This window comes from Exophiala xenobiotica (genome assembly GCF_000835505.1).
Source record: "Exophiala xenobiotica strain CBS 118157 unplaced genomic scaffold supercont1.7, whole genome shotgun sequence".
Lineage (NCBI taxonomy): Eukaryota > Fungi > Ascomycota > Eurotiomycetes > Chaetothyriales > Herpotrichiellaceae > Exophiala > Exophiala xenobiotica.
The window spans coordinates 1,607,610-1,634,962 of NW_013562488.1; the positions used below are offsets into that span (position 1 = coordinate 1,607,610).

The following is a 27,353-nucleotide window of genomic DNA, read 5'->3' on the forward strand; positions in this document are numbered from 1 at the left end:
GAGTAATGAGACGGGCTTTACTATGGCCGCCTTACCGCAGTCGGGCTGAACCATTGAGGCGTCAAGGCAAGCAATATCTTGGCAGAGCTAATGTGAGATCTAAGGAGCTTTCGGTCATCGATTGGCAGGTTGGCTTACGACTGTGATCCATCAGCCTATCACCATACCGGAGCCGTCCACTGTCTCGCCCCATCGTTTCATTCATCTATACCGGAAGGGCATCTGCACTTCGTCTGCAATGGGAGGGAAGCCCGGCAAGCAGGCAGGCAGGCAATCGGGCAAGATTCCACCGACCGGACTTTGAAACTAAGTATAGGTATAGCTGGACCCTCAATGCCGTAGGTCGAAACACTTGATCGACATATCATTCCTCTTCTTTCCCGTTGCATTGTTGCTGTCTTCCTTGCGTTGTACAGAGGTCTGCATACGGCCGGCAAAGGTTCTTCCGCCCAATTCTCGTCCGAACATGGAGAACTCAAGACTCACAAACCCATTCGGGAGCATTCCAGACGCCTATGGACAAGATGGAAGCGACACCCTACCCTCACTCCCAACCACCTTAGGGAGGATGAACAGTTCGCGGAGACCACATAACCATAGAATAGCGCGAAAACCCGTCCCACGCCGATCCGAGGACTTACAAGGCCGACCTAGCACCTCAAGGAGCATCTCTGCGACATTTTCCTGGATAGCGGAGGGGATCTCATGGCCATCGAGAAGATCATCCACCCGAGAAACAGCAAGAAACTCCGAGCCAACAACTGGATATGGCGAAAAGACGCTATCACGGCGCTTCACCTCGCGCTTCGATCCACGTATGCAGTCGGGTCCGGCTTTGTATGTCCCGTCCATTGAGACTGTGATGCCTCATTCAGTTGAGGACATAGAAACCAAGATGGACCCGACCATTCAGAAAAATCTGGCCATGCTTGACATTACATGGTCGTTACCGGCTTTGAAGGCCAGTCATTTTGACCCGGAAGCTCAGTCGGTTGCAAATATGTCCGTGGCGACCGAGGGGGAACAACAGTGGTAAGTTTCAAACGCCCCTGAAAACTCGAAACGTGCTGAAGCATAGGAACGATAGGGAGAGCTCTCTTTTCTCATTGTCCATGATTGTGGTCGCGCTAGTTTGCAGCATCTTTCTCGTCGCTCTCGACATGACTATTGTAGCCACCGCCATCCCTCAAATCACCGAAGATTTCCATTCCCTCGACCAGATTGGCTGGTACGGCAGTGCATTTGTGAGGCATCCATACCGGCGACCTTTGCGATGCAGCTAACATTGTACAGTTTCTGACCACCGGCTCTTTTCAGGCAGCATGGGGTAAATTGTACAAATATACACCCCTCAAGATCTCCTTCCTAGCGAGCATATTCATTTTCGAGGTCGGATCTCTCATATGCGCTGTCGCTCCCAATTCTACGGTCTTGATCATCGGCAGAGCTGTTGCTGGAGTAGGTGCTGCCGGTGTGGTGTCTGGTGCTTATATCATTATCGCCTTCTCGGCACCGCCGAAAAGTCGACCTGTGTTTACAGGCGTAATGGGGGCAACTTTTGGCATGGCCTCGGTGCTGGGGCCGCTTCTTGGAGGCATCTTTACGGACGCTCTCAGTTGGAGATGGTGTTTCTATATCAACCTTCCAGTTGGGGGCATGGCCGCCATGATCATCATTTTCTGGTTTCGAGCTTCGGTGAAGCCCGAACCAGCGCCATGGCAAGAGATTCTCCTGCAACTGGACTTTCCTGGAACCTTTACGCTCATGGCCGCCATCGTCTGCTATCTGCTTGCCATACAGTGGGGTGGCACCACCAAGCCGTGGTCTGATGTTGCTGTGGTCACTCCTCTCGTGTTCTTCGGACTCCTAATTGTTGCCTTCATCGCTATTCAGTACTTCCAAGGCGATCGAGCACTCCTCCAGGGCAGGCTTCTAAAAGACAGGACGATCGCCGCCATGGCATTATACGAATTCATCCTCTCCGGGGCCTTCTTCACAATACTCTACTATTTGCCGATATACTTCCAGGCGACGCGCAATGTCTCGGCAGCAAAATCGGGAATTGACAATATTCCGCTCGTTCTGGGTACATCGTTATTTACGATTCTGTCGGGTATTGTGCTCTCCACTTGGGGATACTACGTGCCGGTCCTGGCCGTCGGCAGTATATTCGCCAGTATCGGGTCCGGCCTCATCTACACCCTCGACGTTAACTCTCCTTCCCGCGAGTGGATCGGCTACCAGGCGGTCATTGGCGTCGGAATTGGCCTCGTAATTCAAGTCCCAGTCATTGTGGGTCAAGCCGTTGTACAGCCTTCCGACATCTCCTCGATATCCGCGATCATGCTCTTCTTCCAGAGTACCGGCGGCAGTATCCTCATCTCTGGCGGACAGGCAGGATTCACAAACAAGCTCATCCAGACCATCCCCCACAAAGTCCCCGGACTGGATCCCGCCGTCGTGATCGCCACCGGCGCGACCGATCTACGAAAAGTGTTCGATGCGGACCAAATACCCGGCATTCTCGCTGCGTACATCGAGGGGCTGAGGGTCCCGTTCGCCCTTTGTATTGCATGTTGCTGTGTCACATTCTTGGTTTCCTTTGCTCCCAAGTGGGGTAGCGTCCGAGGGTCGGTGAATGTGGCTGCATGAGAAGAATCATGAGGTGCCTGGATGCAATATTGCACCATGCGTTGCACCTTTGGGAGCAAACAGGTTTATATTATACTATTAATTAATGACACCATTTCAAAGCGGCTTTTGATGCCTGCGTATTCTCTTCCCTCCGCTCTTTGGCGTACAGGGATTCTGACTCTGATCACGCAGCCAGCTTCTTTTGTGTCCAAAGTCCTGAGGCTGTGGCCGCGAATTGGACAGAAAATGGCAGCCTCACCAATTTCTGACATATTCATTCATGAGCGTGCGTAGAGTGTCGAATTAGTAAGGGCTGAGTCGACAGCGACCATTGGAGTTCATGTCGGCCGAAAGAAGATCACTGGGGGCCATCATGGGCTATCCTGAATCCCCAGCAGCCTCAGCACAACATGGACTGAATTATGTAAGGCAAAGTTATGCATTTGGTACTATTGTTGTGCACAAGGCTCCGAAGCGGCCAATCAGACCGACCGGTCGGGGTGTTCTTGCCAGGATGCGACCACAACAAGGGTGCCTTTGTTCCTTTTATGGCCGACGGCCGATTGAATAAGCAGATGCAATGCTCTCAGGCTCTGGGATGGCTATAAAAGACGTGGAGCAAGCACAGTTGCTCTGTTACAACATCAGACACACGAACAACTCCAAATCATCAAAATCCAGAATCTTTTCTTGAGCACAATCGCAATCACAATGGGCGCAGAAATCGTCAATCAGGCAGCATGGCAGACAGGCCCCAAGGTGAAGCCTTTGGAAGTCGGACCAGGACCAGCTCACGACAAACCGGCTGCTGATGAGGTCGTCATCAAGGCGGCATATGTCGCCATCAATCCGTCCGAGTGGAAGGTATTTCCACAACGAAATCTGTTGTACTTGACTTTTAGACTGACGAGAAATCTAGATCCAAGATACAGCCCTCTTGCCACTTGAATACCCTCATGTTCTGGGGAATGATGTTGCTGGCGAGGTCGTGAAAATTGGCAACGCAGTCACTCGCTTCAAGCCCGGAGATCGTGTCCTTGGGTAAGTACTTCCCTCAAGTGGTCAATCATGAATCGGATTGACTTACGCTCTCACCAAGACACTGTCTCGGCTTGATGTATGGAGGCGCCAAGCACGGTGCATTCCAGAAATATACCACCTGTCGTGAAGTGGTGGTGGCAAAGATCCCAGATAATCTTCCCTTCGCCGAGGCCGTGGTGCTTCCACTAGCCCTATCAACTTCGATGGTCGCTCTTTTCGAGCTTCTTCAACTTGCCTTGCCCAGCACCGAGTCTCGATCAACCGGCGAGTCCGTTCTAGTCTGGGGAGGAAGCTCGTCGATAGGCAGCATCGCAATTCAGCTTGTCGCCGCGGCAGGTTACAAGGTCATTACCACCGCTAGCGCAAAAAATCACGAATATGTCAAAGAACTGGGCGCCACCGCAGTCTTTGACCATTCCGATCCAAATGTCACCAGCTTGCTCATCGAGGCTCTCAAAGGCTCGGACTGTGCTGGGGTGTATGACTGCATTGGGACAGATGAGACAAAGGCAGCGTGTGCAGATATTTTGGGCAAGATGGGCGGGGGAGTGCTTCCAATCGTGACCTGGCCGTTGCCGGCCAATTTGCCGCCGAGCGTGAAGCCTGTCCTGGGTACGTTTGGGCTCCTCGAGTTTTAGGAAGAAACTTTGCTGACCTGCTCCATCAGTTTACGCCACGAATCCCGGCTTGGTGGAGAACCACGTAGGTGCGAGACTTTGGAGAGATTATGTGCCTGCAGCGCTGGAGGCTGGACAATTGAAGGCCAAGCCCAAGCCCAAGGTCATAACAGGGGGGTTGGAAGTCATTCAAGCTGCAATGGACCTACAGAAGAAGGGTGTGTCTGCGCAGAAGATTGTGGTCGAGCTGTAAGTGTATATTGCTCCAGCCCGAAAAGGTTGCGGTTGCGGTTGCGGTTGCGGATATTGAAGCAGTGGAATCATGCGAGGCTGTCAGTAATTGTAGGAGTACCACTCTCAACCTCTTCCACATGACGATAATGGTATCCAGTCACCAGTATCGCGAATCATCTGCGTCCACGGTTATTTATCTGGCTTCTCAATTGCCGACGTTGGGGGCTTCAGGGGCCTCGAGAAAAGATTTTCGACCTTCTCGACCAGTCACAGTGGCAGACAACCAGCAAGATGACGACGATGGCCATCATGTGCTTGTTGATTTTGTGCCGTTGACCAGGGGCAAGGCTCCATCAGCTCCACCACGACAGCCTTGCTAGGCGCAATTGGGTCACCGATGGATAAGCGGGTAAGCCAGAAGCTTGCCTATTGCTTCGACGACCCTCCCTTGCAAATGTTAGACGGCCCATGCATGGAAGTCCCTTTCTCCAGCATGTGATGGACCTTGAACGCACATCTCCTGTTGGACAAACTAATCCATAATTTGCCCGAGTCTTTCACCGACTGCGAGCCTGTAACTTTGATGCGACGCTCACGGACGGTCCCAAATGGCACGCAGGTCTCCATCCAGTGTGCAACAAACCCACGTCACACCTGGGCTGGAGATATGGGATATCCACTGGAGACTTCAGCTGTGCAAATTATTATAAGTAGAAGCGATTCACCTTCGCCGTGCTTCGTGCATGTTTGAGGCTTCCGAAAACGACCAACCCTTCCGTAACCTAACCCCCTTGCCGCCAACAATGGCATCCGCCGAGAAGATGGGCGTCGACAACTCCACAGCTCCCACCCACGTCGAGCATGACAAGGTCAACATTTCACGACCTGGTACAGCACGGCAAATGTCGATGGCTTCTCGCCGACTCAGCGAGGCGCAGGCGATGAGGCTCGCGGATGAGTCCTCGATCGTCGATGAGGAAATCGCAGAGTTCGAAGCCGCCCTGGCAGAAACGCCCATCAAGAGTTCCTTCCTCAACCCGCAAATCTCCTTCAACGACCCTCGCCACTTCACCTGGCTTATCGTCGGTTTCGCCTCGATGGGCGGCATGCTCTCCGGTCTCGACCAGAGTGTCATCTCAGGTGCTCTGCTCTACATGCCCGATGACCTGGGTCTCAGCACTTCGCAGGTCAGCCTGACCAGTTCAGCCGTGCCGCTCGGTGCGATTGGCGGTGCTCTGCTCCTGGGTCCTACCAACGAACTCGTCGGCCGCAAGATGGCGATCATCATATCACTCATCCTGTACACCATTGGCGGTGCTCTCGAGGCTGGCGCCATCAACTTCGGCATGATCGTTGCGGCAAGAGTCATTCTGGGTATGGGCCTTGGTCTCGAGGGCGGCACCGTTCCTGTTTACGTCGCCGAGTCCGTGGAGAAGAAATACCGGGGTAACTTGGTCAGCCTGTACCAGTTCATGATCGCCTTCGGAGAGGTCATCGGCTACGTCGTCGCCGCCATCTTCGTCAATGTCCACTCCGGCTCATGGCGGTATATGCTCGGCTCGTCATTGGTCTTCAGTACCATCATGCTGGTTGGCATGGTTTTCATGCCCGAGTCGCCCAGAATGCTTATGCATAAGGGCAAGACTCTCGAGGCCTTCGCCGTCTGGAAACGCATTCGGGGACTTGACAAGCCGGAAGACCGGAAGGAGTTCTTCATCATGCATCACGCCCTCGATTCCGAGGTACAGGAAGGCGTTACCAAGCGCAAAAAGTTCGTCTGGCTGGACTTTTTCACCAACCCACGCGCCAGGAGGGCTATTGTTTACGCAAATATCATGATCGCTCTCGGACAATTGACTGGAATAAATGCAATTATGTATTACCTTGGGACTCTTATGAACCAGATTGGCTTCGACCGGAAGCAATCCGTCTTCATGTCGCTCGTCGGTGGCGGTTCTTTGCTTCTGGGGACCATTCCGGGTGTTTTGTTCATGGAAAAGTTCGGCCGACGGTTCTGGGCCAACATGATGCTTCCATGCTTCTTCATTGGCCTCATCTTCGTCGGAGTCTCATACCAGCTGACCTCCCTAGCCGGTACTCAAGGCCTATACCTCACTGGCATTATTTTGTACAACGGATTTTTCGGTTCATACGCCTGCCTCACCTGGGTCCTTCCCAGCGAGGTCTTCCCGACATATTTGCGGTCTTATGGCATGGAGTCCACTGATGTCAACTTGTTCTTCTGCAGCTGGCTGGTCACGTACTTCTTCGCCGACATGCAGCGAGCCATGACCAAGACTGGCCTGACGCTCGGATTTTACGGAGGCATAGCCGTCCTGGGCTGGGTCTATCAAATTCTGTTCATGCCCGAGACCAAGAACAAGACTCTCGAAGAGATTGATCTCATCTTCAGCCAGCCAACGAGCCAACTCGTCAACCAGAACTTGCGGAACACGACTCGGACGCTTAGTGATTTGGCACATTTGAGATTCGGGAAGGTGTTCTCGCCAGTGGAGGAAACTCACGAGGGTGACGAGCAGATCAGAAAGGCTGAAATCTGATCTTGCTCTGGATAGTAATCCGGTGACAAGCGGGCATCAAGTCTACTGTGGTCACGGGGGTATACCTTATCCTTCGTCGGTTCCCGTCTCACCAAGGCGGACGACCTCACGCCCAGTTGTATAGTCAAAAAAGGCTTATACTTGTGATTGAACAGATTGAATATAATGACAAGAGTATCTTGCTATCTCAATCCGTCACTCCCCCTGCAGCCACCGCCTGCGGAAGAGGGACCTGAGGAGCCACTTCTCCGACGACCTTTTCGTTCGCTTTCGCGTCCCCATTCGGTGCATCAGCACTCGGCTTCTTGTGGTTGTTGTAGTATTGCGTGAAATCATGCTGCAGCGCATACGCGCCTTTCTGGAACTCCTTTGCAAATTCCAAATCGGTCTCACCCCTTTTCAGCATCTTCAGAAAATCATCGTTCTCCAGCGCCGTGTCGGCATCCTGGCCGAACAGCCGGACGATGTTGTCGCTTGAGATCGGGTTGATGATGTCGTTGTACTTCTGCGACCGGATCTCCGAGTACTTGTCCAGGATGGAATCGTCCGCCAGACCGTCGTATATGCCGACCAGGCAGTCATATAGCCCGCCGATGTCGACGATTCCGCCGGTCAAGCCCATGCCGCCGAAGGGGTTGCATACTAGACAGCCAACGGGGTCAGTACGCTGCTTCGCTTCGACATGCTTCGCCATGACCATGACCACGATCATGACCCGTTTGAAAGTCCAGTGTGGGGGTGTGAGTAGTAGTACTTACAATGAGCAGCGTCGGCAGCTAGACAGAAACGTCCAACGCGCATACTGGGCGCCAATCTCTGGTGGATCTTGTAGGGGCTGAAATTGACGACCTTGTACTGATCGGGTTCCGGGTGGCCAGGTAGGAACGTCTTGAACTTGGTGGGTAGTCTTTCACGCAGTTGCTCCGTCGTTAAACCAGGTTTCTCGCCGTACGTGATGCGCCAAAGCCCGTCCTTGCCGATCCGAGCGGCCATGAAGAAGTGTTCCGGATGGATGATGAAGTTCGAGTCGAGCCAGCCGTAAGGTTCGAAGTCGTAGTATGTCTGCCAGCACGGACAATAATCAGTACTAGGTATTCCCAAAAAGACAAAATGCCTGTACTACTAGTAGTAAGCCAGTCCAGACCGTGCCACGGTGCCTAGGACTAGTGTTTTCTTTTTGAATTCCATCGAGACACCGAGAGAAGAGGGGACACTGGGGGAGTAGCTCACATTCGTGGCAACAATCTGTTGGTCCCAAGTCTTTCCGGGGAACTCCCAGTCTCCAAACAACGACCGTCGAACTTGGCTGTTGGCACCGTCGCACCCGATAATGTACTTGGCCTCGAGCCTCTTGGGACCTTCGGGGGTCTCGACATTGACCCAAGCCTTGTCATCGTCCTGACCGAGCGAAACGACTTTATACCCCCAGTTGACGGTGGCGGAGGGCTGCCGACTGATATGCTCGTACAGGATCTTGCCGAGCTTGTTGAGGGGCAGGCACACCATGCGGTCTGGGTAGTCGCCCAGGATGGTCATGTCGATGCCCGTCAGGTACGTGCCGTCAAGTTTCCGCCAGCATACCGAGTTGGGGTGGAATCCTTGGGCGCGCATCTCTTCGACCACGCCTGCCCGGTTCAACTCATACATGGCCGGGGTGCCGTAGTGAGTTGCCCGCGGATTCTTGTCGAGTTCGTACGACAAGTCCACCAGCTGGACGGGGATGCCCCGTTTGGCGAGGAGCAGGCCCAGCAAGAGCCCACTGGGACCGGCGCCCACGATGATGGCCCACGGGGGTGATTTCGACGACGACATATTTACCGCCGTTTACCAATGGCGTTTGAATTCAGGAGTCGTAGAAGGAAAGGATCTGGTTATGCCTGCCTTCTAGGGGATCTTCGCCTAATTTGTACTGGATACGACTGCACCAACTGAAGGCGACTGACGGGTATCGTGGCATCAGCGGCAATTACCCTTACATGTGGTAGAATGTGGGGTAGGGGGCATTGGATGTGGCAATGGTGGGGTTAGTGCTTGGGGAATGTCAGGTATCATACGGAGTCCTGTAGCAGGGAACCCTCGGCAGTTGCTCAAGGAACTGCGGAAACGGAAGTATACAGTGGCTGATCATATGATGGGCCCTACGGTTGTATCATGACAGTCTTCAAGTACGCTGGTGTCCATACGATGTTTTATCCTCATCAATAACACCTCGAACAATGTCGAAAAGGCTGCGCCGTTGAAGGTCGACTTCCTTGCCGAACTCCAGTCCAGATCTGAGGTGTGCAGCTCCGCATCCGTCGAAGTGTTCAAGGCCCGCGCAAGATTGAGATATGCTCCTCTCATATTGCCTTGGGCTTGAAGTTTCATTCCATTCTCCTTAGCACTTTCTGTACCGAGTTGCGTGACACTCCATTTCCCGCCCGAAGCGAGTTCGATGGTCCGAAGCAGCTCCTCGCCACTGTATTCAACCTCAGCGACGTACAGACGCTTATTCGCCGTCTTCTCAGTCGGCATTCGTAATGCTGTCAAAATCGCTTTCGCCACGAAGCTGACGGTGCAAGCCGTCACTTTGTGTTGGCCTCCGTCGTAGAGGGTTGCAGCGTGTTGTGCAAGGTCGAAACCTAGCATGCCGCTCTTTATGCCCCAGTCGAGGAAGCCGCCTGTGACAAGAGTGGTGTAGGTGATTTGGCCTGAGGAGGCAATCATCGCCAATTTGTCTGCCCATGATGCTCGTGCACCGAGCATGTTGGCATTGCCAAGTACTCGAGCTGCGGGATGCGTCACGTCCAAGGTATACTCGGACGGCAAGAAATGCTTGACACCCGCTTGAATGGCGGCTGCCACCAGCTTGGGTTCCACTGTACGACGGAGGTCAGTTGGGACTTGATATATTGCAAAGGAGCGGCGCGGTCCTTACACTCAACAGCCACGGCTGAATTCAATGTCGACACGAGCACATCGTGACCACGGAGACATTGCACGAGCGTGCTGCCTTCCGAAATATCGTGGAAGGACTCAATGGCCGCAACTCTTGCCTTAGCTTGGATCTCGTGGGTCGAACTGCTTCGCGTGAAGAGAGTGAGTTCAAATTGGTCATTTCTGGCTAGGAGGGCTTCCACAACAGCCGAGCCTAGTAGACCAGTACCTCCAAAAAGGGCAACATGCTTTACTTGATCCATTGGGATAGTATACTAGTAGTATTCGAATAGCCTCTAGCGTCTTCCTCGCAGTTCGGGTTAAGTATAGGACGGGACATCATTTTGTAAGTCATGGTTGTCATATTTATATATACTCCATCCCAACATCCAGCAACTGCCTTTAATAACGGTGCCTCGCAGAACACACAGTGGGAGTGAGGAAACTCTCTGCGGTGTGCTGAGCCAGTCCGACCGCTATCTCCGCCAAGTAAGCCAGCCTTGCAGGACCGGATTTGTAATATTGAGGCTGACATGATCGTACGAGATCACAGCGCCAGCAACTTGTTCTCTGCGGCGATTACTCTGCTAGGAATCGGATTACGCAGCAGTACAGTGCCAATGTTGAAGCTCGATAGACAGAGTGTGCTTGTCTTAAGACTAGTCAGTGATGGCTGACTTGCTGGTCTGAAGTGAGGCTGCAACCCCTTTCTCATCCTTGTTTGTGTCTGGATGTTGCTCGGATGGAATAACTAGGCTTCTAATTCAATTGAAACTTCGCTGCCTGACGTTAAGGACGAGCGAGTTTGGCGCTGGTTGGCTGTACCGATCTACTGGCAAGAATCTGCACCGTGAACAGACGAAGGAGTCCGCTGAGGCTCTAGACTAGTTGGTGACGCATCCCCTGACTAATCACCAAGGGAAACCATGTCTACGGCATGTCAAGCCTTGAGGAGCGAAGCTTCAAGCATGGAATTAACGACGTTCCTACACCTTCAGGCTCTCCAACTTCAGCTTCTTTACTCCCGAAATGAGAGTGTGGGCTATAGTGTCGAATGGACTTCCTGTTCAAGCAAGGCTGGCAGCACCTTTGGACTACATTTTGCTTGCTAGTGGGCCTGCCAATGGATCCCGGTAAAGCGGTGTTTCTCAGGCGTCCCATCCTTTCTGACTCCGTCCATCATGAAGGCGGAGTTGGCAGAGAGGCCATTGACCTCATACTGGTACATGTCCATTGAATTCTATCCGCGAGGTATAGCCACAGACCAAGTCACTGTCCCGTCTATGGACCAGGCTGGAATTCGCTGCGCCGGTTTTTGGGGGCCGGGCAGAGGAGCACACTTAACGTGCAAGGTGAGCCACGGTGAGCCCTAGAGGACATACTGAATGTCCTACTCCGTATATAAGATGAGAGTTCTCCGGAAGACCACTCGCAGTGATCCATCCAAGGTTGAGAAAACCTCAAAAACGATACTTATTGATCGAAAAAAGCTCGACTCAATTACGCCAGCGAAAGAAGACAACGATGCGCTGGACTTGCTACCTGACACTCCTATTTGGAGGTACGTCTCTCTGTTCGTCTCTCTCTCTCAGTCTGTCTCACTCCCCGCAGCAATCACTTCCAGCGTCTCTGCATATAGCTTCACTAGTTATGCTCCGGTCTACGCAAGCTGTCCCTCGGACCAGCAATGGGTCCGGCCTGCGAAGGGCCTGTCTTCGCAAGAAGCGGCCTGGATCCAAGGACGCAAAACGGTGGTTCTAGACGCTTTCAGCTCGTACCTCGAACGGCTCAACATCACAGATCTAAACGTGTCGGGCCTGCGAAAGGCCATGCAGGAGAACAAGAACGCCGGTGTGCCCGTGATCGGCATGGCCATTAGTGGTGGTGGCTGGGCGTCTTCACTCACAGGGACCGGCGCACTACGAGCCTTCGATGCTCGGTTCTCCGATGCAATTGATCAACGCACCGGCGGGATTCTCCAGAGCTTGAGCTACTTCGCCGGCCTCTCAGGCGGAGCATGGCCGCCCATGTCGTTGGCGACGTACAACTTCCCCACGATCAACGACATGGTGGCCAACTGGCACACCGACATCGATCGACTTTTCAACCAACCGAACAATACCATCTACGCCGCCAACTCGACGTCCATGTTCACCGACGTCTACGCGAAATACAAAGCAGGCTTCGCCGTCAGCGTATCCGACTACATGGGCATAGGTTTCGGCTATGAGTTCTTGCCTCCTCCACATGCAGGCGTCAATGTCACGCTTTCCGGCGTTCGAAGTCTGAGCAATTTCCAAAACCATTCGATGCCGATGCCCATATTCCAAGCGGCCAGGCTCAGTGACGATGACATTGAATTCTACGGAATGAAGATCCCATATGCAAACAGCAGTCTGGTAAAGTCCCATCAAATTCCCCTCTCTCCTTCGCCGAAGAGTACTAGTAGTACTTTTCTGAGGCTGTAATGCTAACTTAGGAGCTTCGATACTGCTAGTTCGAGATGACCCCCTTTGAATTCGGCGCCTGGATAGGCTCCGACGGTTCGGCAACAGGCTTCACCCCTATGGAATACATGGGCACAAAGCTTCGCGGCGGCAAAGTGACCAACAGCTCTGCCTGCGTGATAGGTTACGACAGAGGAAGGTATGTACTACTCGTAGTGTTCAAAACGCGAGCCATCACCACCACCGCACTGGGGCAAAACAGCTAATACTTCTTGTACAAAGCAATATCCTCGGGCTTGCGGCATCTGCAGTCAATGCCTGGTACATCGAGGCCCTGTCCAACGGGACACTGGCCCAATTTTCAAAGAGATCCCTAAATTCACTACTTCCTCCTGGATCAATTCGTTCGAATCTCCGGAAGCGCGCCGGGTTCCCTCTGAGTACGATCAACTACCTATTCGATGCATACCAGCAATACTTCAACCTTACCAAGGTACAGGCCGTCTCGCCGACTGTCCCCAACCCGTTCGCAGGCATGCCGGGCGCCAGCGGGCCCGAACCAGCAACATTGACCTTAGCGGACGGATCTGAAGGCGGCCAGGCAATCCCCTTCTGGCCCATGCTTCAGCCTGCTCGAAACGTGGATTTCATGTGAGCCCCCCTTCCTTCTCCCTTCTCCCTTGGGGCCCCTTCAAGGGGGCTCTCTCAGTATGCCTCACTAGCGACTGTATGTTCTCTCCGCCGCCCTAATACTGTATACAGTACTGACCATCCGGCCGCTTCGCAGCATATCCTGGGACAATGACGAAGATTCCACTCCCAACGGCTGGAACAACGGCACCAACATCTACAACACATTCATCCAAGCCCGTCGGCACGGCCTGCCATTCCCGGAAATCCCTCCTCCAGCGACCTTCATCAAGCGCAATTACACCCAGAAGCCCGTCCTTTTCGGGTGCAACCCTCAATATACCACGACCCGCAATCTTGACAGCCCCATCGTGCTGGAGATGACCAACGCCCCGTACAGCGCATACACAAACTACTCCTGGTTCAAGACGGTCTTCACGCCCGTGGAAATGCACGAGATCCTGGTCAACAGCTGGGACCTGGTGACTCAAGGCAACGGCACCTTGGAGTCCGACTGGGTGCAATGTATCGGCTGTGCGGCCGTGGACAGGACGTTGAGCAAGCTCGAAATCGCCAGGCCCGAAAAGTGCGACAAGTGTCTGCAGAAATACTGCTGGGACGGCACGTATGAGGATGAAGCAGATATTCCTGCCGTGGACCCGGCGTTGGCGCTTCATCCGGACGTCAGCTACGCCGAGTGGAATGCCACACATCCATTCACATAAGTGGCCTTGAACCGTGACGATGACCTTGTAACAGGACTCATTAAGATGCTGAATACTAGTAAGTACTATAAGTAGATCTCTGAAGACATGTGCAGCAGGTAGTACCTAATCCCGTGTCTGAGGTCCTTATTGACTATCTTCTGTTGTGCCTTCGAAGAGCGTCCGTTCCGAGGGCCTCGCTAGCCTTCTGACAACGGTCGGGGACCATTCATATCGCCATTAACTTCGATCCCTGGACAAAACCAGGCTCGGACCCGATTTCTGTATGGCCACTTCTCGCCTGGGATCTCTACCTACTAGTAGGTAGTACTTAGGTGTATGTCTATATACTACTAGTATTGTGGGAAGTCTAGGCATTACAATGACGATCCAGGAAAGACTCTAACGTCAAAAGGGTCAGCAGGACCCCTTGCGCAAGACAAGACAGGACTTGCTCCTGATCAGACAATGCCACTACTAGTACACTCTGTGCTTTCCACAGGGCCTCTCCAAAAGATTCTCTCTTGCTACCCCTTGCCCTCCCTCCTCCTTCCACTGCTCTCATTGACCCAACACTGCCGCTCAGCCTGGCCCTCCCAGCGAAGTCCAATTGAACGCCGGTGGTCTCGTCCCATTGACAAGCAAACTCTGCACAACCTCCATAACGCTCAACGCCTGCCCTACACCCGTCGTCCCGTCCCAGTGACCCAAATACCAATGCGCACCACACTTGACCCTCGCTGCTCCAGCGTTCGTACTCGTACACGCCCTCACCGCTGCCGCCGCACTTGTCTCCAACAAATTGGCCACTGTCGCCCTAGTATGCGGCGCCATGAGCGTCGTATCCGCCAACCACCTCGCCAAATATGCCTTGAAACTGAATTGGTCGACGTTACACTTCCATCCAGGCTCGCACGCCTGTTCATACATGACGCCCGTGCTGTTGGTGTACGGACTATAAAAGCTCCTCTCCGCCGCCGCAATAAGGCCATCCGTGCGCTTCGTCCAGATACTCCCGTTTTCTCCTCCGCCTGTCCCAGCCGCAGGGGCCGGCACGGTCAGGTTATGCATCACCGCGGCTCCGTAAAGATAAATCGCCACGTTGTAACTCCACCTCGTATGATCGAGGCTAGTACAATTCTTCCCGCCGTCTATCCCGGCGCCATCATAGACGTTGAAGTCCTCGTCAATCAGACCCACACGTTCGGTCCAGTCCCACACTTTCTCCGCCCAGGCAAAGTACGTCGCGTTGCCCGTGTACCTAGCCAGCCGGGCCGCAAGCTGGAAGAAGCCGCCGTTCGAAATGGAATTTTTATAGTCCCACCCTGCGCTGGAGGGGAAGACTTGCCATCTTAGCCCGCCGCCGCATGTATCGCTTGCAGCGCGCCATCGCGTGACAAAGTCGTTGAACACGTTGTCGCAAATCTGGAGCCAGGACGGGTACGGATGCGGTGGAGGCCGAAAGGAGTGCTCCACGGCGAACATGGCGCCAAAGGCCCAAAAGGCGATGTCGTCGTTTCCCTGGACCAAAAATCAATCGGTTTCTGTGCAACATTGCCCGGCCAGATAGATGTGCTCTAGGATATGACATGCCATGCACGCAGAGTGAAAACCCTGGCATCAAAGCAAAGATGGCATGGCACGCATGGGTCAGGTTGGACACATACCTCATCAAACTTCTCCGCCACCGGTAGGTAGTTATTCGTCTCCGAGATCTGGGCGACCAAAGCTTCCCAAGTGACATTATAATAACTCTCGTCTCCGGTGTAGAGCCAGTAATGCAGCATCCCGTCCCAGGAGGCACCGCTGAGCCACCAGTAGAACGGAGGGTACGGGAATTTTCCCAACACCCCACCCGTGCTATTACCATTGTACATGGACTGTAGGCTGTATGCTGCTGTGGCAGCAGCTCGGCGGATCGATGCTAGATTGATCTTAGAAGACATCACAGGGCCTGGTACAAGCAAGGCACGACGTACCGTCATCACTAATGTTCAGCGGGATGACTTGCTGCGGAAGACTTTGGTTGAGCGTCGGTGCGGCACGACGGGTGATGTTCAGAGGCAGATGTTGACTGATACCAGCTGGGAGGTTCTGATAGCTGTTCAGTGGAACGGCTTGACCATGCCAGGTCAGTTGTAGCAGGGCCAGAAGGCCGAGCATCCCTTTGCTATAAATTCCTCCCATCTTTCAAACCCGCTCTCTACTGAGAGCGATGAACAAGAAGTCTGTCTGTGGGCATGGAAACATGGTTCGAGAAAGGTACCTCTGGATCTGAGCGAGAATTATCTTCTCCCAATAAGTGGCTCGCGGTCGAAGTGAGGACCTGCAACTGTGTTGAGGACCTGGCACCTGGTCAAGAATTTACCCGCAAAGTGTGGATATCGTTGAAGGACCTCGCGCTAGTAGACATCCTGCAAGAAGGCTTCGTGCAGTTTCATGGCTCTGTTATCCTAGGACGTGGTGTACCTGCAGAAGTTGATGTTTCTGTCATTCTTTTGTGAAACTTGCGAGATCTTGACGATGATGATGATGACGCACGGGATGGAGATGGAGATGAAGATCAGCTGCATGTCTGCAGATTCCACCGATTCCGTCTTTTCCGTGAGACCATCATCATGTCTGCAACGTGCTGTCACGGCGGGTCATGGCTTTGTACCTTGATTGTCTGGGGCAAGTATCTGCAATACAAGAGGCCAGCCGGGAGATAGTGGGTAATGGTTGTAGCAATATTCCGCAAGAGTCTGCGGGTGAGAATGGTGTTGGTGTTGGTGTTGGTGTTGTTGAGAGAAAAACGGCTGCTGCTGAGCGCATCCAGCAACTTCCAATGAGATGAAGGCTACTGTCACCTAGACTGTCGTCTACTAAGTACGAGGTATACTGTAGGTAGGCTCGTAGGCGGCATGCAGGTGAGTCAACGAACCAGGGCTAGGGCTTCTTGCAGAAGACTCTCAGACTGCTCACATTGGCCGACTTCAGCTCGACATATCTACTTCACAGCTATCTTCACTCCTCAATGCCAGTGACACGAGAGCCCTTCTGCCAGCCAGTGTCATTTACCCAAATATCTGTCCCACACCGCATCTCAGTCATACGCAAAGCACAGGCCATAAAATCTCATCGCATAACTCATCAAACAGCCTTTCCTTGCGACCAACACCAACACCGACAGTTACAGTGCGTCTTCCTTCCGCTACAGCTGCATCTACCGTTTGCCCTTCTTCTTGGTCGCCACGACCTTGAACGCTGCGTTGCTCTCCTCTTTTGCCGTGGTAGCTGGTCCCTTCTTTGCAACCTCGCTCCAACCGCCAGCACTTTTGCTATCTGCACCACCTGTCTGAGTTCCATTTGCCGCTGGCTCGACAATGCCCTTATCAGCGAGCTTGCGGCGTCGGACGAATTCTTCGGCAAATCGGCGCCCATCGAGGGTCTGAGAACTGGCGTAGACAGAGTCGGAAATGATTTCGATCTCGGGAGGGAGCTGCAGTAAATCTTGCACGAAACTATCGACTGCAGAAAATGTTAGCATGACCCAAGGTAGGAGATGCAGGATACTCACGGTTGATGTTACTGTTCAATCCCTTGCTCAGAGACCCCTTGATCCATTTCGTGAACTCCTCGTTGGCCTTGCTTTGGGTGGACAGGGTGGTACTACGGGCCGTCTGCAGGGTAGGTCGTGTTTTGGCAGTAGTGGCTCCAGAGCTACTGACGGCACGTGGGGCTGGTTGAGGTGTGGCCACTACAGCAGGCGGAGCTTTGGCCTTGCCACTCGATCCCACTGTTGTCCATGCACCTGCAGTCGTAGCCGGAGGACTAGGAGCAACCTTGCTCGCTAGCTCTGCATACCGCTTTCCAACTGCTGCTGCTGAAGCCGGACTTGATGCATTTGGGGCATTTGCTGCTGCTGCCGCCACCGCCGCCGCCGCCGCCTTTTGCTTGCGGGTTTCTTCCTCCTTTTGGATTTGTGCGAGAGTCTTCTTCGTAGGAGCAGCACCAGAGGTAACCTTGGTAGTGGCCGGCTTGGCCCAAACGCTCGAACTTTGAGATCCAGGTGTGACTGGCGAAGCAGAACTGCCCCAGATGGACGTCGATGGAAGTCCGGGCGCAGGAGCTGGAGCGTGAGTCTGCTGTAGTCTTTCTTGCTCGGCTTGAGCGCGACGTGCGGCAGCTGCTAGCTCTTCCTGTTCGGCAGCACGCTTGGCTTCCGCCTCCTGGATCTCCTTGAGAGAGGGCCCCTTGGCAAGTTCGGCTGTCCGCTCAGCCCATGGCGCGATGGAAACCGATGGAGTCTCGACGGGTGTCTGAGAGGCCGACCGCGACTCTGCTGCAAGTGCATCAGCCACGTGTTGTCGGTTACGTTGAGCCGCGGGAGCGGGCAAAGGTGAAATAGACACAGGCGGAGGCTCAATTGGTGCATCCCTCTTTGTGCGTGCACTCTCCTCAGCGGCCGCCTGTTGACTAGCAGCGGCAATTTGTACCTGTTGAGCAAGAGAAAGAGGTTCGTGGTCTGCTTTAGAAATCGCACTTAGATGTCCAATTAGGCCGGGAGCCTTTGGAGGCATCTGTTCCTCAACATGGCGCTGGGCTCCAATAGGTTGAGGTCGGGCTTCTTCAGGGCCGAGACGGCCAGCCGGGATTTCCGCTTGCCCACGTAGCTCGCGGAACTCTTCCAGACGGTCGTTGCGGCCCTGCGGCCCTAAAAAAGCGTCCTGATGGCCGCGCATATCGGCACCCTGCTGCTGTTGCTGTAGTCGAGCTCTATCTTGAAGCATCGAATTGACTTGTTGAGGCGAAGGGCCAACGTCTGGCGGAGGAGGTCCCAAAGGGCCACCCGAGAATGCTTGACCGGCTCGTTGACTGAAGCTCATACGATCCATCATGGACTGTAGCTCATCTTCACGCGCAGAACCTGGCCCTGCACTAGTAGGTCCATTTTGTTGACTAAAAGTCCCACCCAGTTGAGGAGGTTGAATCGGAGCTGGCATTGATGGTTGATAGCCCGACGGCGAAGTGATGCTACCGAAGCTGGGTTGACTCTGCAGTGAGTGGGCGCTCGAATGATGGTGTAACGATTGCATCCCATTCTGCATCTGGATATGCTTCATGGCCATCTGTTGTTGCGCGAGATGTTCCTTCTGTCTCGCCATGAGGTACTGCTCTTCCTGCTTGCGTCTCTCCAATGCGTTTTGCTGCTCAGCGGTCAACGTCGTACCGAAGCTGGGGAAGCTGCTGGCAAAAGGCGGTTGAACAGATCCACTGGGTCCGGTCATAGGAGTATTTGCCCAGTGGTTCCCTTGGCTTGCTGAGGGTGGCCCATGCGGTACGCCAATTTGAGGTACTAGAAACGGTTCGCGAGAATTGCCAATGCGCCGGACAAGCTGGGCAAGAGGTTCATACTCTGTATCCTCGAGTTTCTTGACTTGCAACTCGGCAGTAAAAAATCCAGCCTTGAACCAATCATGCATCTCCAACCCTGAAAACGGCCCCTGTGTGTTGCCTTGAGGATCACGGTAGATCCAGCGCATGCGGTCTGGCATGACCATTTGTCGTTGCTGAGTCGCCGGCAGCTGGTTGGAAGAGTTGCTGCCACTGGACTGGCTGAGACCATGGCCCGATTGATAGTCACCGCTGGTTCTTTGTCCTGCAGCCTGCGGTGCGGTGAGGGACGAGGTTGGTGGTCCCGAGCTTCCAGGTGGAAAGTGACCAGGTGGAATACCGGCTTCTTCCACACTTCTCATAGATGGAGACTCCTCAAAGAGACCGGATCCAGGGCCAAAACCTTCCGAGCGGCGGCCGGTGTTGTCAAAAGCATCGCGGATGGATTGTTGTTGTGCACTTTCGGGGCGTGACTCGAAAGCACCCGGTTGCATCTCATTTCGACTGTCTCCTCGCATCTGTTCTTGCATGGCTGGTGGGAACATGGCGCCTAGGCGGCTCGCACGACCAGCGCTGCCAAACCCGGTAGAGCCGAAGAAACCACCTCCAAGGCCCGCACCAGGTGCTTGAAGATCCGACAAAGGACTGAAAATGGGATCGGCGAAGGCAGAGCCCATTCCTCGATCCATGGCAGGTTTGCTCGACCCAAGACCAGCAGGCGACCAGGTAGGACCCCCTCCTAAACCACCGAAGCCGGAAAGACCCCCAAATCCACTTGCACTGCGCATGCTGCCCCCTGGCGGACCTCTATCGTCAGAGCTGGGGAACACGTTGCGTCGATTTCCGCCAAACGGAGGAAGTCCTGAAGCCTGTGAAGTAGAATCGTTCGTGTCTTGTTCGTCGTCTTCGAGACGGCCATGAGGGCTCTGGTATGGATTCGTGTTTGTCGGGCTCATAGGTTCGTGAGGATTGAATTTCCCATGCGGAGTCTGCTGATACGGGTCGTCGTGACCGAAATCACGAGTTCCGACATTTGGTGGTGGACCAAAAGCCGACATACCCATTTGCTCAATACCTGAACTCGGAGGGATGGCGTCTTGAGGTCCTCTCAAAGCTGCGCTGCCAGTCCGGCCGACGGCATCTTCATATGGATTAGTCTCGCTACGGCCGGGACGCGTTTTTAGCTCGTCCCGCAATCTGGACTGAGCTGCCTCTGCATCCTCCTCGGGCAACTTCTCAAGAGCACCAAAAGAAGTCTTGTCTCTGACGCTTTGAGATATATCGTCCGAGCTGCTCTTGGACAACAAATCTTTGAACCGACTTCCACCCCGAGCACTACCGAAGCCAGGCCTCTTTTCGCTAGATTCGGTGGGAGTCGTGGCAGCGCCGATGGCGAAACTACCAAAGCTGCCCATAGAGCCAAAAGCGGATCCCTGCGTCCCAGCAGACCAGGGCGAGGCAGATGGAGGATTCAATCCGGCACTTAGCGGACCTGTGCCTACTCTTCGCAACCCAGGAAGTGAAGGCTGCAAATCCGCGCCGCCGTCTGCCTGCGGTTCCTCCTTGGCGCTAGGTGCAGTCTCTTCCTCTCTGTAGTCTGTCCGGCGGCGTAGTAGCGCTGGCGGAGGAGTGGCGGTATTTGATTCGCCGCGAGAGAACGTTTTGCTCTCGGCAGGCGACATTGGACCGTTGCCCATAAAAGAGTCACTCGTATCCCTTCGACGTGTTCCTGGTCTGGAGCTTCCCGGAGTGTTGCTATATCCTGATAGAGAAGCCTTGCGACCACCTATTACCCCAGGGCCCGAGTTCTCTTTCGCGTTGTTCTGCTGCAACTTGATTGGCGAATTAACCGAAGTGAAAAAGAGCTGTAACACCATACATCAGCCATGCTACCAAGCGGTCCCGTATAGTTGCGTCTCTCACCTGCTTTTCCTCCTCAGTCATGCTAGTCAAGCCGAGCGGTTCTGAAGGCATGTTGTAATTCCAGCAAACTTCTGGTCCCAGAACCTGATCCTTCCCGCCCTGAATGGCTTCCTCGTTCTTGTCGTCCAGAGGATCCCATCCACCAAGAAATATGTGTTCTAGGTTTCGATCGAGAGCGGAGGACTCACGCAGGGACTGATAGATACTTAGCAGTTGTTCTTTGCCGTACCGAGTGTCGCCTGAATGGGGGTTTCGCGAAGAACTGTTAGTATTCAAGTGCGGAGGTATGTACACGCCATCGTTGCTCGCGCTTTCACGTTGTTGTGTCTGTGTCTGTGTCTGTGAAGGTGTGGTGACTAGAGAGGGTCTACGGAAGGTTTGGGTGGCACCATTGACGCGATTTCTCGACCTACAAACAAGAGTATTAGCACACAAGAACTGATTTGCTGTTGAACATTCTGAGTGAGTGGAAGGGTAGGGCCCAATATCGGATCATCTCGAAGCATCCTGCTCCCAGACCAGGCCTGTTTTGTGCGCGTAGAGTGTTTCGAATTCAAGTGGCCATACCATTCATTTGTGGCATTTTCCCTCCTGTTTCCCGCACTATCACCGTTCGTGCTCGCGGCGGCCGAGGCAAAGGTTGAGGAGAAGGGAGAAGGCATCATGGAGGATAGACAAGGCCGTTTGAGTATTGTTCTGGACAATGTGGACGAAAATAGCTCGAGAGAGGAATCGAGGACGGAAAACGAGATTTGAGCGCGTGAGTTTGTGGGGCACGATGGTATTTCCTCGGGAGACGAGATCGATTGACAAGATGGCACAGGTAGAAAGGTGTTCGGGTCGTGTTATGAAGTCAATATGCGACGTGAAGTATGCTTTGTTCGAGCAGCAAAATAAATCCGTGGGCGAAGAGAAGAAGAGGCCAAAAACGTTGCAGAAACCCAAGGCCTTGCATAAAGCATAAAGCAGCCAGTCAGGGAGCCCGAGTCGCACGAGGCCCGCAATGGCCCGCATGGCATTTCGTAGTGGGAGTATAGGCACCTTGAAGCGCAGTTTTACAGCTAAACAGCCACGACAGCTAGTGCAGTGTGAGTCCCCCATCTCCCCCTGAACAAGACATCAACCCCTAATTTGTTAAGTTAGGGCTGATGGGGCTCAACACCCCCTTTGCCCTCCTATTCAGAATGTCCTTGCGCCTGATGCGCCTCGTGGTCTCCCAGTTCGCCATGAAAGACATCAAGTTCAATGTCTCCTGTTGACGGCATAATGGGAGAAGCCCGAGGTGCCACACCAGACAATTCCCTCATTCTCAAACACCAAATCCAGAGGCGAGAACCCCCCTCAGTATGCTGACAAGTGCTCGTTCACACGGACCTTCACCTTAGTCTCAATCTGCCTGCATGACGGAGAGCGATTCCTGCTCCAACAGCGGCCACGCTCAAGGCTGTCAATCCCATGGTCTTGTAACTAACCAGAGACTCTTCAACCACCCGTCCCAGATGGGTCGTTGTCGACTTCAATTCATCCGCACCGCGGCCTGAAAGGTCAAAGTCCGACCAATCGACATCACTGAGAAGCTAAGAAGAGGTCAGCTATTGATGTCGCTGAAGTGCGCGGCTTGCTCAATCTACCTTTTGGTACTCAACCACGGTCCGGCTCCAATTGTTCGTGATCTTGCCGCTCTCTTTTACCTTGTACCAGCTGTTGCAGTTGGGATCGGCGAAGCTGCTCTTCCCCAACTCGGACTGAATTTCATCGTTGAATGCCTTGACCCTCTGCTCGTTGGGCTGAATTACCAAGCTGTCGCCTCGGCTCCTGGCCGCAATGACCTCTTTGATCATGGCATTGATGTATTTGCTTTGGGCTTCAATCATCAAGATAATGCTGTTGTGCCCGAGGTTTGTATTTGGCCCATAAAGCATGCCGAAATTGGGCAAGCTTTCGACTGTGACCCCATGAAGAGCTTGTCCACCCTCTTTCCAGATGCTAGATAGAGTGCGTCCAGCACTGCCGGTGATGTCAATCGGATGCATAAATTCAACCGTACGAAAACCTGTCGCAAGGACGACGAGATCGTAGTCCTCCTCCTGACCATCTGTTACAATGCCACGTGCGGTGATTCTATCGATTTTGCCAGTCTCTAGCTTCACGTTGTCTCGTAGGAACACAGGGAAGTAATCGTCGCTGATAATCACTCGCTTACAACCAATAGAATACTTGGGCTGAAGCTTCTCCCATAGCTCTGGTCTGTCGGGAAGTTGAGCACGCATGTGGTTCTTGCTCTGTGCTGCGAGAAATTGTGCGGTGGCCGAGGTGTTGTCGAAGACAGCATCGTAGAAGGCTTCGCGGAAATCCATCATTTCAGCTCGTTTCCGCCAGCGGATCATGGGGAGGTATTTATACAGGTTCCTCTTCCAGTCGGGAATCGGGGCATCCAGTCTCGGAATGACCCAGTTTGGTGTCCTCTGATGGATGGTCAGATGGCCCACCTCTTTCGCAATTTCAGGTATGATTTGAGCCGCAGTCGCCCCGTTGCCTATGATGGCCACCTTCTTTCCACGAAGATCATAACTCCAGTCCCAACGAGCGCTGTGCATGAGCTTGCCTCGGAACTCGTCTAGACCTAGAATATCTGGCATTTTGGGCACATTCAATTGACCAACGGCAGAAACCAAGAAGTCCGAGGTGATGGTGTACGTGCTGCCGAATTCGGCGTCTTTTGCGCCTTGGACGGACACCAGGGTCTTCCATTTTTTGGCTGCATCGTCCCATTTTGCAGATTCGACGGCAGTGTTGAACCTTACGTAGCGATAAAGCTCATACTTTTGTGCAACGCCCATTAGGTACCGTAGAATCTCTTCTTGGCCGGGGTATTCTCTAGTCCAATCCGAGTTCTGTTCGAAAGAATAACTGTACAAATGCGACCAGACTGGCATGGAGTCAGCGAGTATGGAACATGATACTAGGCTCTCCTTACCATCACAGCAGCATCCTGGATATCTGGAATAGTCAGTACACGAGGCAATGTTCGGAAGGTTCTCACGTTTAGAACAATCGATTCATGTGTTTTTCTTTCGGCGGAACTTGGTATAGATGACTTCGAAAATACGTAGTACGTACCGATTATCTCGCCAGGTACCACCAATCCCGCCACTCTTCTCGAGGATGATAAAATTCCTACAGTTGTTCCTCTTGATCAGATCAATGGCCGTACACATCCCAGATATGCCTGCGCCGATTATAACGACCGTCGCTTCGGTATGATCTTTGTTACCGACAGGCAGCTGCGGCCATGGCATATCACCTCCCATCGTGGCCGTCTAATCCAAAGACGAGGTATATGCTTGACTTGTAAGAAGAGGCCGACAGGACTAGCAAATGAGAATGACCAGATAAATGTGATGCAACAGACAGGTGAGCAGTCGGTACTTAACCCTGGGAAGAAAGGATGTAGTAGGACAATGCCAGCTTCTGTGGCGATTCAATTGATCCGAGGCAATAGCTCCTCGGTTTGGACCAGAAACTCCGCGTCTCGCAAATGAAACAATGTGGAGGCGTTCCCCAACCATTCAGCGAATCGAACCAAGAGAACTGTGCCGGATTGCGGGGGATCCTCCAGTGCGGTTCTGCAGGACCGGAGATACGACGACAAATGTTCTGGGCATAGCTCCATGACTCGGCTTCTCTGACTCTGACCAGGCTTTTGTTGAATAATCCCACAATCTATGTCAATGCACCATGACACGATATCCCCTCGAAGGTCGGTTGGGTCCATGATGTGTGCCAGTGGGCACGCTAGCTTGGGGAATTCGCTGTGCTTCGAGATGAGGATCGACCACATCCAGGGAAAGCCCAGTGCTCTGGTAGGCTTATCGTACCCTTCCTGTGGTGATGATTTCACATAGCCACGGTGCCATATACAACGGCGGCCCGCTTGTCCGGCGGCTCGAGATACTACAGAGCACACAGCCTGTCCAGCCATCCCCATGCTGCTACCAGCCGTCCCGAGGCCTGGCCAATTCTGGACCCACAAACATAGCGGTTCACATCCCCGGTGGGTCGGAGAGAGCTGAGCGTCGCATCGATGGTGTCGATTCAATGTGGTGGTGCTGTTGTGCACACGTCGAGATCAGGGGAATGTTGAGGCGTCAGGCCACGAAAGTACCTTTGCTTGTCCGCGATCTGGTGTGATTCTCATCTCAAAAAGTGGATGACCAACCAACAAAATAGGAAGAAGACAATCACTCCTCCCCAAAAGATCCACTTATCTTGCATGGCTCTTCTCTCGACCATACGAATAGTGTCGCCGCTGACTCCAAGAGTGTTGGCCACACTGTATAGTCGTTTTTGTGTGCCTTTTAGGATTTCTCGTTGCTGTCCCAAGTCACCCAGGACTGCCCGGCCTCGATCCAGAAATTCGTCTAGCTGAGCATTGGCGGTGCTGAAGAAGTTTTGTTCTCGAAGAGCATGATCCTCTCGCGTGAAATTGCTGGGACCTGCTCCAAATGATAAACCATCCTGTGTATTACGATGCGCGGGTGCGAATGTGCTCTGACTTGATGCGTGTGCGTATGGGTTTTCAGGAGTTGCAGCGTGATGAGGTCTTCTTCCTAGCAATTCATTTCTGTTGTTGGCCGCCACAGCTCCTTCCCGCTCTTTTTTCAGCTGGTCGAACTGCGCCCGATACGAAGCCAGATCGGCTCTGAAGTTCTTCAATCTTTCGACCGCCTTTTCCTTCTTCTCCTCGTTGAGTTCATTCCGCGAGAGGTTCTGGTAGTCGTCGAGGGTTCTTGCCAGACTCGTGAGAGTAGTAGAGATCTGTCCTTGTAGAGCAGGAGATGCCGTGGCCGGAGCCTGAGCAAAGGTCTCGAGATCACGTCGAACAGCAGTGGACTGCTTCAGTGCTTGGTTGAATTGTACATTCTGGGGAGGATTAGCAGGAGCATGTGAAAGTACACGAGGAAGAAAATACCATCTTGCCGGGCTCGAAATAACGTCAACAATGGGAAAGGGCAATCCTAAACTCCTCGAGACAGGCCCAATTCCAATCTCAGTGACGGAATATATCCTCATGAAATATCGTGGGCGTCGCAAAAGTACAGGCTGTCCTTGTCAACGGTGGCTGCACTATGATAAAAGCGGCGGAAGTGCAGTCCAGTTGTCCAGCAGCCTAGACATCCGCCCTTTACTGCCAGTCACAAATATTTCTAGTGGCTCACTCTTGACATTTCTGCGCCTCATTTCTGTGTGACTTTGTCTGTGACGGTAGAACAGTTTTGGAGCGGGCAATGACTGGTACACATGCACGGGAATATCAAGGCAGTATCAGCCAGACTAAAAATGACCGTTACAGTCTCGAGGGTAAGTGCTTCGCAGAGTGAAAGTCTCCAGTGTCCGGCCATCTATGCCCAAGGGCAGATACTGCTCGCGAGGTAGGCACCGTTTTGATCATTGCCTCGTTCACTGCCTGCTTCTGGTCAAACCTTCTACCCATGTTTCACAGTGATTGCTACATCTTATAACGCTTATTCAAACAATTCTCTTCACGGCCACTCACTTCTAGATGATAACCTCCCTTGGAGCCAGCATTCAATATCTTTACCTCCCAAAGTCAACCAGGACAGGAAGCATCATAGTCGGCTCTCTTGACCTGTCTCTAAGCTTTCAGCGTGCTCAGAAGATCGACTCGAGAGACCGTCCAACTATCCTCAACCGACAAGTACGGCCATCATGTTCTCTACTCTGCAGTATAGCTGGCAAACTGTCAAAAATGACTGTTGCTTGTGGTATCCAGCCATCCTCTGCAATCCAGTCTTGCTCTTGCATACCATGAACGGCCTACTCAGCTTTCTCCACCCTGACGCTGTGAGCAATTCCATCTTCAACACTTGGGTCGATGCTCACCTTGATGTTCACGCCGATGAAAATTTCGCGAGAGCATTTACCGTCCTGATGGTTGCGGTACAATTGGCAGCATACCGCTTCATCCGACACTACGTGAAGTCGTCCCAGGAACAGGACAAATGAAGACCTTCTCTAGAGCTTCGAAAGAAGAAATTGAAGAGGGCACATGAGCACCGAACGTGAACATGATGGGCGTTGAACTCGTGCTGTGAGGGTTTGAGGGCAATGATGGAGCAAGGACAGGCACGAACAACACTGCTGCGAAGGAAAACCAAGGGGATATCATGTTTGTGAGCAAAAGCATATATGAACCCGAGAGCTCGCGCCTAAGCCGCCCTGTCAACCGAGTAGAGAGTTCAAGGAAAA

General features: G+C 53.2%; 11 protein-coding genes across 11 annotated transcripts; 5 read left to right on the plus strand and 6 right to left on the minus strand.

Moving 5' to 3' along the window:
• Positions 1 to 705: 705 nt before the first annotated feature.
• Positions 706 to 2,736, plus strand: PV05_11289 (uncharacterized protein; the record flags this gene model as incomplete). The annotated part of the gene is made up of 4 exons (XM_013454752.1): positions 706 to 837; positions 896 to 1,032; positions 1,079 to 1,244; positions 1,294 to 2,736. 4 exons carry the CDS (start codon positions 706 to 708, stop codon positions 2,650 to 2,652), a joined length of 1,794 nt encoding a protein of 597 aa, XP_013310206.1. The 3' UTR covers positions 2,653 to 2,736.
• Positions 2,737 to 3,345: 609 nt separating this feature from the next.
• Positions 3,346 to 4,619, plus strand: PV05_11290 (uncharacterized protein; the record flags this gene model as incomplete). Its single annotated transcript, XM_013454753.1, has 4 exons — positions 3,346 to 3,498; positions 3,554 to 3,675; positions 3,734 to 4,287; positions 4,343 to 4,619. 4 exons carry the CDS (start codon positions 3,346 to 3,348, stop codon positions 4,543 to 4,545), a joined length of 1,032 nt encoding a protein of 343 aa, XP_013310207.1. The 3' UTR covers positions 4,546 to 4,619.
• Positions 4,620 to 5,212: 593 nt separating this feature from the next.
• Positions 5,213 to 7,350, plus strand: PV05_11291 (uncharacterized protein). Its single transcript, XM_013454754.1, has one exon. The coding sequence runs from the start codon at positions 5,270 to 5,272 to the stop codon at positions 7,085 to 7,087; it is 1,818 nt and encodes a 605-aa protein (XP_013310208.1). The 5' UTR covers positions 5,213 to 5,269; the 3' UTR covers positions 7,088 to 7,350.
• PV05_11292 (uncharacterized protein) lies at positions 7,275 to 8,959 on the minus strand (the record flags this gene model as incomplete). Its single annotated transcript, XM_013454755.1, has 3 exons — positions 8,318 to 8,959; positions 7,846 to 8,149; positions 7,275 to 7,729 (listed from the first exon to the last, which is right to left on the minus strand). The coding sequence occupies exons 1-3, from the start codon at positions 8,897 to 8,899 to the stop codon at positions 7,275 to 7,277; spliced, it is 1,341 nt and encodes a 446-aa protein (XP_013310209.1). The 5' UTR covers positions 8,900 to 8,959.
• A 252-nt stretch (positions 8,960 to 9,211) lies between these two features.
• PV05_11293 (uncharacterized protein) lies at positions 9,212 to 10,266 on the minus strand (the record flags this gene model as incomplete). Its single annotated transcript, XM_013454756.1, has 2 exons — positions 9,212 to 9,945; positions 10,005 to 10,266. The coding sequence occupies 2 exons, from the start codon at positions 10,264 to 10,266 to the stop codon at positions 9,212 to 9,214; spliced, it is 996 nt and encodes a 331-aa protein (XP_013310210.1).
• A 1,143-nt stretch (positions 10,267 to 11,409) lies between these two features.
• On the plus strand, positions 11,410 to 13,805 carry PV05_11294 (uncharacterized protein; the record flags this gene model as incomplete). Its single annotated transcript, XM_013454757.1, has 4 exons — positions 11,410 to 12,402; positions 12,501 to 12,649; positions 12,733 to 13,101; positions 13,238 to 13,805. The coding sequence occupies 4 exons, from the start codon at positions 11,410 to 11,412 to the stop codon at positions 13,803 to 13,805; spliced, it is 2,079 nt and encodes a 692-aa protein (XP_013310211.1).
• Positions 13,806 to 14,011: 206 nt separating this feature from the next.
• Positions 14,012 to 16,268, minus strand: PV05_11295 (uncharacterized protein). Its single transcript, XM_013454758.1, has 3 exons — positions 15,764 to 16,268; positions 15,452 to 15,708; positions 14,012 to 15,305 (listed from the first exon to the last, which is right to left on the minus strand). The coding sequence occupies exons 1-3, from the start codon at positions 15,969 to 15,971 to the stop codon at positions 14,367 to 14,369; spliced, it is 1,404 nt and encodes a 467-aa protein (XP_013310212.1). The 5' UTR covers positions 15,972 to 16,268; the 3' UTR covers positions 14,012 to 14,366.
• A 412-nt stretch (positions 16,269 to 16,680) lies between these two features.
• PV05_11296 (uncharacterized protein) lies at positions 16,681 to 21,983 on the minus strand. Its single transcript, XM_013454759.1, has 4 exons — positions 21,651 to 21,983; positions 21,084 to 21,492; positions 17,344 to 21,025; positions 16,681 to 17,294 (listed from the first exon to the last, which is right to left on the minus strand). The coding sequence occupies exons 1-4, from the start codon at positions 21,746 to 21,748 to the stop codon at positions 16,990 to 16,992; spliced, it is 4,494 nt and encodes a 1,497-aa protein (XP_013310213.1). The 5' UTR covers positions 21,749 to 21,983; the 3' UTR covers positions 16,681 to 16,989.
• Positions 21,984 to 22,459: 476 nt separating this feature from the next.
• PV05_11297 (uncharacterized protein) lies at positions 22,460 to 24,394 on the minus strand (the record flags this gene model as incomplete). Its single annotated transcript, XM_013454760.1, has 4 exons — positions 22,460 to 22,660; positions 22,715 to 24,012; positions 24,061 to 24,083; positions 24,204 to 24,394. 4 exons carry the CDS (start codon positions 24,392 to 24,394, stop codon positions 22,460 to 22,462), a joined length of 1,713 nt encoding a protein of 570 aa, XP_013310214.1.
• Positions 24,395 to 25,277: 883 nt separating this feature from the next.
• PV05_11298 (uncharacterized protein) lies at positions 25,278 to 26,156 on the minus strand (the record flags this gene model as incomplete). Its single annotated transcript, XM_013454761.1, has 1 exon — positions 25,278 to 26,156. The coding sequence occupies one exon, from the start codon at positions 26,154 to 26,156 to the stop codon at positions 25,278 to 25,280; it is 879 nt and encodes a 292-aa protein (XP_013310215.1).
• Positions 26,157 to 26,912: 756 nt separating this feature from the next.
• PV05_11299 (uncharacterized protein) lies at positions 26,913 to 27,110 on the plus strand (the record flags this gene model as incomplete). Its single annotated transcript, XM_013454762.1, has 1 exon — positions 26,913 to 27,110. The coding sequence occupies one exon, from the start codon at positions 26,913 to 26,915 to the stop codon at positions 27,108 to 27,110; it is 198 nt and encodes a 65-aa protein (XP_013310216.1).
• Between the last annotated feature and the right edge of the window lie 243 nt (positions 27,111 to 27,353).